The sequence below is a fragment of the Salvia hispanica genome, chromosome 1 (genome assembly GCF_029641045.1).
Source record: "Salvia hispanica isolate PSC_SH4W2 chromosome 1, Shi_PSC_v1, whole genome shotgun sequence".
In the NCBI taxonomy this organism is placed as follows: Eukaryota; Viridiplantae; Streptophyta; class Magnoliopsida; order Lamiales; family Lamiaceae; genus Salvia; species Salvia hispanica.
In genome coordinates this window covers 54,352,698-54,361,515 of record NC_142692.1, presented here as the reverse complement: position 1 = coordinate 54,361,515, position 8,818 = coordinate 54,352,698, and the positions used below count along the sequence as shown (strand labels likewise).

The following is an 8,818-nucleotide window of genomic DNA, read 5'->3' as shown; positions in this document are numbered from 1 at the left end:
TCATCCTAATGTAATGAATTTAGTTTAGTCTTAGTTTTGATATAAAAATGATTTTTGATATCTCGATTCCCTATTTCATAATTTCTATTTATTTCCTTCATACGCAAATTTAGTAGATAAGATTATTAATAATTTTCTTAGAATGTCGTTTTTTTTTTTTTTTTTTTATCTTCATAGAATATGCTGAGTTGGGCTGATGCTACAGTACATGTGTGATCTGTTGTCATTTCTGGAGCGAGGCAGGGAGAGAGAAAATGAGAGGGATTTTATCTGCCCAGCTGCGATATATGGGCTGAGAGTTAGTATTACTTCTCTCCAGCTATTCATATAAATATTTCATTAATTAGCTATGCATTTTGGCGAGTGCATACCGAGCAAAAATTAGCTTCTCAGAATGTTTCCTCGATGGAGGGAAGTTAAATTACAAGCAAAATGGCAAAACATGGTGAGAGATTGCATGCATCATTCACGACAAATGTAGTTGTCAGTTAAACTACATCACAACAGACACCTCAAAACCAAAACCATGAATAGGTTGTTGTTATGTCAGTAACTACGCTCTGCGACGCTTTCTCAATCTACTAGCAATACCTCCCACATCTGCTGTTGTGTCTGCACGGATCGCACCTCCCAACTGCGGCTCTTTGCGCCTCATTCTCAACCTCCCACCAATACTATCTGGTGCTGGTTCATAGCGCCCTCGTTTCTTGGTCGGTTTTGGACTCGTTTCTGATCCAGCGACGCACTTGATATCACATCCTCTTTCAAGAGCTTCAGCTATTGCCTCATCATTCAATGGCTCTGTAGCATTTATGCATGCTGTACCAGCCACAGGTATAGTTTCTTTATCGTCGTCACACCCAGCAGAATCTTCTTCAACTTCGGGCTTCAATTGATGTTCAACTTGATCCTTTGCCAAAGCAGCATCAACAGGATCTGGCAAAGGTTTTGGACATTTGTCGCTAGGTTTGAAAAGATCGCCTTCTTCACCAGTTACCTCTATGTCCGAAAAGGGCAGCGATCTCTTTGCAGAAACTGGAACCTTGCTGCCAGCATTGCTCTCTTTATCAGTATCTGCACGACGTGTTTGGACAAGATAGTGTGCCACTGACTTGTAGCCAAGATTTGCAATCTGAAAAGGATAAAACTTTAACGTCCGCTTTCAATGCTGTTTGTGGAAAATGTATAATAGGAAACAAGTTGACTTGAGTTTGTGCATTTACCTTCTTGTACAACATCCCGGTAGGAGGCCACCCTTTTCCTTGCCGGCACAAACTGCAGTTACAAATTCCACGACAAACCGGGCAGATCCAGTCAGGATTTGCTTTTGCCTCGATCACATTTTCCCCATACCTGCAAGAAAACGGTCGCTCTTGATAAAATCCATACTTGTAATGAACAATTATATATGACTGGTTTCACTGCCACAACACGTAGAAAGCATTTATACGTAAAAACTTATAAAGAGTGACATATAACGACGGATTTGTTTTTTTACCGGTTAATGACATAGGAAGAAGAAGATTAACCTGTTTAAACCCCATGGAATACAATAGATAAAAAAGATATACACCATCCACTCAACACATTCTGCATTCAGCTGGGTTTGAAAAGCAATGTTTACGCATTGGTATACCTCATGTACAAGCAATCTCCACAGAACTGTCCCTGGACCATGTTGCAGCTGCTGCAATGTGTACGCTGACCAAGAGTCTTTTGCCTGCACATTTGGGGCACTTTTCAGCAATGAGAAACACCACAAAAACAATCATACACATCACCAAATTAGAAATACGCATCGCATCACATCAAGTCAATCTTGTTGCAAGACGCCATAAATTCTCAAATAAAAACTACTAATGCAAGGTATATCTTGGACCTCTAATATAAATCGAAACTGTTTTTCTTTCCAAAAGTTGTGTGAGAAGCAAAAGTGTGGATCCCTAATTTCAAGTTGAAAACAGAGAATTATACTAGTAACTAGTACAACAACAAATCTTCTCAGTAGTCAAAAAGTTATGATAAAGAAAGTAATGAATAAAGAGGCGACCTGCATTGATGGCAAGTTTTGCCATTGATGGGATCATAAATCCTCTTGCCATCTTTTCCATATCCATCAACAAAAAGAGTCCAGCTCATTTCAGTGCTTCCCAGCAATTTGTCATGTTCCTCAGTGTAAACTTCAGGTCTCGACCCCTCCTCTCTCCATTCCTTCACTGATTTCTCCTTTTTCCCCATGTCGATTTCGCAGTAAGTAACTGGCGTAGAGCTTTGCAGCCTATGGAAAAAAAATCAGATCACCAATACTTATTTATTCCAAAATTCACCATCTACATACAATTTCACTACCTGGAAGAGCGGCGGGTGGGGCCGGCAGGGGAGGGAGGCAGCGGATTGTGAAGGCGCGGAGCTTTGCGATAGGATCTGACGGGAGAGGGTTTGAGTTGCTGAGAAAGGGAGAAAATTCCGAGCTTCTGCATTCTCTCCCGATTCTCTCTGATTCGCTCCTCTCTGCAGAGTTCATAATCGGAAATCTCGGAGCCAAGCTCATCATCTTCCTCCTGCTGCATCTGTTCCTGTTGGGGAATGTCTAGGTTTTCCGGCGCCGGATTTGCCAGAGCCACCATTTCAAATTACTATTGATTTTTGAAATGGAGTTTGCAACGGTCATATTAATCGGGACGAGGGAAATTTCAGCGTCGCGTCACTCGATAAAACCCCCTTTCCCCTTTTGCCTAATATTGGGCCGAATATTAAATTTTCATATATTGGGCCGCCATTGATCCAATTTACTTACGGGCGTTTTTTCCCATTATTTAAGACGAATTTTTTGACCAAATAGTAGTATATAATCCCTCCGTCCCACTTAAGATGACACATTTTCCTTTTTAGTTTGTCTCAACTAAAATGTCCCATTTTCTTTTTTGGAAACTTTCTCTCTCCAATTAATACACCAAACTAATTTTTCTCACTCATATTAAAATATTTCATCTTTCTCTCTCTATTTTAATACTTATACTCATATTTTCTCTCTCCAATTAAACACTTTAAACAATAACTCTAAAAATCTCGTGCCGGCCAAGATATGTATCATCTTAGCAGGGACGGAGAGAGTACTTTTTTATTGGGATAATTAATTCATAACATCATTGGATACTCAAAATACTAGTGTTGATTAATACTCCATTTGTTCTTTGTTAGATGAGACACTTACTTTTGGTAAAGAGATTAGTGTAAGTGGACGGTGAATAAAATAAGAGAGAATAAAGTAGAAGAGAAAGAGTTACTTTTTACCAAAAATATAAATAATTTAATTATACTGAAATTAAAATTAACATGGAATAGAAGGAATAATTAAAATTAAATACAATTTTTTTATTGAATACAAGTGGTTTTGATCATCAGCAAAATATTGTTTCTCAAAAGAGATAATTCAGAAAAATTAAAACTTTGTTATTTAATACTAGTGTTTTATATTTTAGTCTTATGGTCGGGATGATATTGGGCTATGACAAAATTTCATAATTCCAATTACTCCATTTTCGTCAATCCCGTATAAATGGTTCATATTTATTTATAGAAACATTTTTCTCATTCTCTTTTACTTTATTATTTATGGGTCCTATCTAACACTAATCAGACATTGACCGTCAGTTTTTTATGGAATCGTAAAAAAGTTATCAATCCGACGACAATTTCATTTGTTTAGAACCCAATTTTCATAAAAGTGAATGTTTTAGACCAACTACATATTTCAACCATATATTTAGGATCACTTTTGACCTATACTCGTGATTATACACTTTTATTTTGACTTAAAGTGTCTTGCTCGTGACAAAAGAATACCTGGACATAATATCGCTGACCTAAGCTAAAAAAAACCATCAATTTCCAATGGTCAAACCAAAATACAACTCCTAAAATTTTACGTTGTAGTCAGACATCTTGTGATTATTAAATTATTAATATTATAAAGTATTTCTTGATTTTATAATTTATTAAATAGAGAAATAAATGAAGGCATTTTTTGATAATCATTCTGCAAAAGTTTCCCTCTCAAAATTTCAAACTCTGAAATTTAAAAGATACAGTCTCTCCCACAAATGTTGGATCAGCCCTTAAATATGAGTAGGGAATTTTTTGCTCGCATAGTACCATGTGGGCCAACGTCGAGCATGTGTTCGGACCGTTGTAAACATGTTTTCTAGGATCCTTACCACCCTAGCGAGGCTGCTAACGTTATAATCTCCAAACAGTTTGTGAATGGTGGTGAAAAATACATGACTCCCATGAATCTAAGGCAACTTCGAGATCTTTGATGTTTTTCATTAATGATACTCCCTCCGTCCACAAAAATTAGAGCAAAGTGTGTATGACACGGGTTTTAATGTAGAATTGGTAAAGTAAGAGAGAAGGGCAAAAAAGTACTCCCTCCGTCCCGCTTAAGATGACACGTTTTCCTTTTTAGTTTGTCCCAACTAAGATGACACATTTCCTTTTTTGGTAACTTTCTCTCTCCAATTAATACACCTAACCACTTTTTTCCACTCCTATTAAAATATACATCTTTCTTTATCTCTCTACTTTAATACTTACACTCACCTTCTCTCTCTCTAATTAAATACTTTAACCAATAACTCCTAAAACCACGTGCCGGCTAAGCAATGTGTCATCTTAGCCGGGACGGAGGGAGTAAGAGATAAGGAAAAAAAGTAAGAGGAAGTAGTATTAGTGGAATGTGGGGATAAGAGAGAAAGAAAAAAAAAAGTAAGAGAAAATGAGAAAAATAAGAGAGAATCTTTCCATAAATGATTGTGCTCTATTTTTTATGAACGACCAAAAATAGTAATTGTGTTCTATTTTTTGTGGACGGAGGGAGTACTTTTTTTTTTTTGTTAGTTGTCAATCTTCATCGATATTATGCGTTGTGTTATTAACAGCCGGATGTACAAAACTTGTTAGCCTGGTGTCAAATTTATACATTGTTGTTATTTGCAACTTTATGGAATTTGATCCTATTCTTGTATCACCTGCACATCTCATGGCTACAAGTACATATAATCACTTAAACGTAAATCTGAATAATATGATATAAGCTAGATGCATATATACTCAGATTCATCACAACCTGAAATTGTCATTCACTTATCACAAAATTTATGTTTTATATAGTATCTAATTGACTCGACTGATGTTGGTCGTCTCGACAGTTAGATTGCTCTGAGTTTGCAATGTCGTTGCGTGACTTCAGGTCAAGAAACAATTTATATCCCACTCGCTCAGTAGTAAGGTGTAAAGGGCAAGTAGAGTCGAACCCACATAGAATCGCAGGTTGATTGTGCAAGGTGATATAGGACTCGGGTTTAGTTTCCAAATTTAGAAAGTGTATATTCTTTAGGGACAGACTAAAAAGGAAAGAGTGTCATCCTTGTATTATGTCCTCGGCTACGGTTGGCAGCATGTTCCCCAGAAGATTACCAAGCTCGGCCTCAACTTCACCGCGTTGCAACTGGGATTGCTCGCCTGAAGAGAACACACGAACACTGTTCCTAACTTCAATCCAGCTCAAACCAGGTTCTTTTTCCAGCATAGAATTCTTCATATGTTGCCTCGTCTCCGCAACATCACCCCACCTCCCTGTTGCAGCATACAGCTTAGCAAGCAGTACACTCGCTGCACTGTCTTCTGCGTTCGTTTCCAAAATCTGTTCCGCAGCACGGATTCCTCCCCTCAGATCGCTGTTCTTGATGCACGAGCTCAAAACAGTTCTCCACGACTCCAAATAATCATCTGCAAAAGGAGATTCAACAATCATCTCCTCCGCCTCCTCCCACAGCCCGGCTCGACTCAACAAACTGATGATGCACGAATAGTGCTTAGGCCCCGCTCTGACATGATGCTCCTTCATATTCCTCCAGAAGAATCTAGATTTGTCTACCAAACCACAATGGTTACAAGCAGCGAGAAGAGAAAGGAATGTGACCTGATCCGGGTTGAGCCCATGCTTCAACATCTTGAAATAGACTTGAAAGGCCTCCTTCGCCTTCCCATGGTGACCGCATCCTGTAAGCATAGAGTTCCAGCACATCAAATCACACTTACGCAGACAAGAAAACGCATATGCAGCAGAGCCGAGCTCCCCGTTTTTGGCATACATATCAACCAGACTGCTGTGCACCCAAACTTCAGCATCATTTCCCGTCTTCAACACCAGAGAATGCACCATTTCCCCTTGCCTTAAAGTCACAAGGTCAGCACAAGCGGCCAAGACACTACTTAGAACGAAACTGTCTAAACCTAAACCTTCCTTTGACATTTCAAGGAATAGACTCAGCGCCCCCTCGCTCTCACCTATCCTAACGTGCCCAGCGATCATGTCAGTCCACAGAACAGCATCTTTATGTTCAAAAGAGCTGAAAATCTTTCGAGGAGACACTGGATCACCATTGCTGAAATACATGGACAACAGTGTGCTTCCAACGTATGCACTACTCATTAGCCCTGCCTTCTCAGCTTGAGCATGAAGCAGCCTTCCATAATCACGAGCAGGGAAACCACAAGTACTAGCAATAATAGCGGCAAATGTATACTCATCGGGTTTCACATGACATGCTTGCCTAAGACGAATAAACATCTCCATAGCCTTCTCACCGTCTCCATTTTCCGCAAATCCACCAATCATCGTGTTCCAAGACACCAAATCAGGACTCCCGATTCTCAGAAAGACATCAAAGGCGGAACATGTGCTGCCACAGCTAGAATACATATCAAGAAGTGAGTTATGCAGAGGTAGATCAACGCACGTGCCAGATAAAAGAATATGAGCATGAACAAGTCTCCCACTATCATAATCTTGCAACTTGGCACAAGCATTCAATGCCAATGAGTATGTGAATGAATTTGGTTTAATCTCATCCTCTAACATAGTCCGCAAAAGGTGAAGGCTTTCCAATATCTTCCCATTCTTCACATAGCCCGATATAACCGAGTTCCAAGCGATTGCATCTTTATCCTTCATCCCAGTGAAGACTCTCTTAGCACAGTCAGCATCCCCACAGTTAAAATACATCCCAAGCAAAGATGTTTGAACACGTACATTGTCCGATAATCCAGTTTTCGCGCAATGAGCGTGCAATGAAGAGCCAGCAACCAGGTCGCCAAGTGCAGCCGAAGCCTGCAAAAGACTCGTGACGGTGGACCCATTCGGCACGTGGCTCTCGTGCGCCAATTGATCAAACAGATAAAACGCGAGATGGGCGTGATGAGGGCGACGAGAATAGGCGGCGATCAGGGCGTTGTAAGACACGATGTTTCTCTGAGGCATTTTGTCGAGCAGGAGGTGGGAGTCCAGCAGAGAGCCGCAGCGAGCGTACATTGAGAGGATGTTGTTGTGTATGAATAGAGGGGTTTCTGTTGGTGGGAGTGTGGTGGTGAGAAGGACGGCGTGGAGGCGGCGGGCTTCGCGAAGGGAGGTCGTGGCGGCGCATTTCCGGAGGAGGTGAGATGCTGTGAAAGAAGCTTTGTACGGTGGTGAAGGTGGCATAAAATGTCTGATTTTTGCCTGTCTATGAGGAATAGCAAAATGAGTGCATGATGACCTCAAAATTCTCTCGGTGTATATATTCCAGTGATTTGTACTCAGGGGCGGACGCAGAAAAAATTGGCCGTAAGGGCTGAGCTTCATTATATATTTAATACGAACTAGTGCAAAATATACTCCCTCCGTCCCATAAAAATATATGCATTTTCCATTTTCGTCCGTTCTTCCACAAAAATATGTGCATTCCATTTTTGTAAAGTTATATTAATTCAATAATGTAGGTCCCACTATCCGCTTAATACTACTTTAACTATCATTCTCCTCTTCTCTGTTACGTTACCAATTTTGTCTTCATTCCTATGCTATACCCCTTGCCTATATTTTTATGGGACGGAGGGAGTATTTAATAAAAAGAACATGTCAGAGCTTCTAAAGCGGCGACAACTGAATTCTACGTGTTCTCATTAATTGAAAACGTTGTAAGATTCGTTCGTTATCAATAGTTAAAAACAGGTCATTCTCAATATACACAATTAAAACGTCATTTATCCACTCATCTCTCATTAGTTTATATCAATAAGATACTATCAACACCCACATAATTGTATTCTATATATGACAATCACAATTCACAACTATTAGCTCGCAACTAACATTGTTATCATTTTTTTAATTTGCAACTATTCTATAAAAATCTTAAAAAGACAAAAGGTAAAATATAAAATTAACAACTTTAATAAACTCTTTACCTCAGAATTTATGTAAAATTTGAATGTTAATTTCTGTAAAGTCTCAAAAACTCAAACCCTCTGTATTCCTTTGATTTTTAAAAGTCCCAAAATCGTGTACCCACTTCTTCTTAAATTTTAATAAAAACGTGTGCCCACCTTAAAAAAGTGATAGCACTACGCGTTCTCTATTTTTTAAAGTTAAAAACGAGTACATATAAAGTGGGGTAAGTGTGGTAAGTTTGACTTTTACTTTTATAATTAATTAATTCATTTATAAAATTACACTTTCTTTATCTTCTTCCCTCTCTGCCAGACACCATTGTTACACTTTCTTTCTGCAGATTTTTACTTCCCCCTTCTTTAATTTCAGCCCCTTACAATTCTTCATCACAAGATAATTTTGTCTTCAGTAGCATTATTTGGTAAGGGCTTAACATTATTTTTCCAAATTTTGAAAAATTTGAAAATAGAAAATTAAAAAAAAAAAAAAAATTGGGTAAGGGCTTAAGCCCTACCCTCTCTCCACGTGTGTCCGCCCCTGTTTGTA

The 8,818-nt window shown here is 38.9% G+C and overlaps 2 protein-coding genes across 2 annotated transcripts; both read right to left on the bottom strand.

Moving 5' to 3' along the window:
• Positions 1-368: 368 nt before the first annotated feature.
• Positions 369-2,658, bottom strand: LOC125223866 (uncharacterized). The gene is made up of 5 exons (XM_048127177.2): positions 2,350-2,658; positions 2,051-2,278; positions 1,637-1,720; positions 1,224-1,353; positions 369-1,132 (listed from the first exon to the last, which is right to left on the bottom strand). Exons 1-5 carry the CDS (start codon positions 2,625-2,627, stop codon positions 554-556), a joined length of 1,299 nt encoding a protein of 432 aa, XP_047983134.1. The 5' UTR covers positions 2,628-2,658; the 3' UTR covers positions 369-553.
• Positions 2,659-5,061: 2,403 nt separating this feature from the next.
• LOC125219653 (pentatricopeptide repeat-containing protein At3g50420) lies at positions 5,062-7,845 on the bottom strand. Its single transcript, XM_048121685.2, has one exon. It carries the CDS (start codon positions 7,787-7,789, stop codon positions 5,423-5,425), a length of 2,367 nt encoding a protein of 788 aa, XP_047977642.2. The 5' UTR covers positions 7,790-7,845; the 3' UTR covers positions 5,062-5,422.
• Between the last annotated feature and the right edge of the window lie 973 nt (positions 7,846-8,818).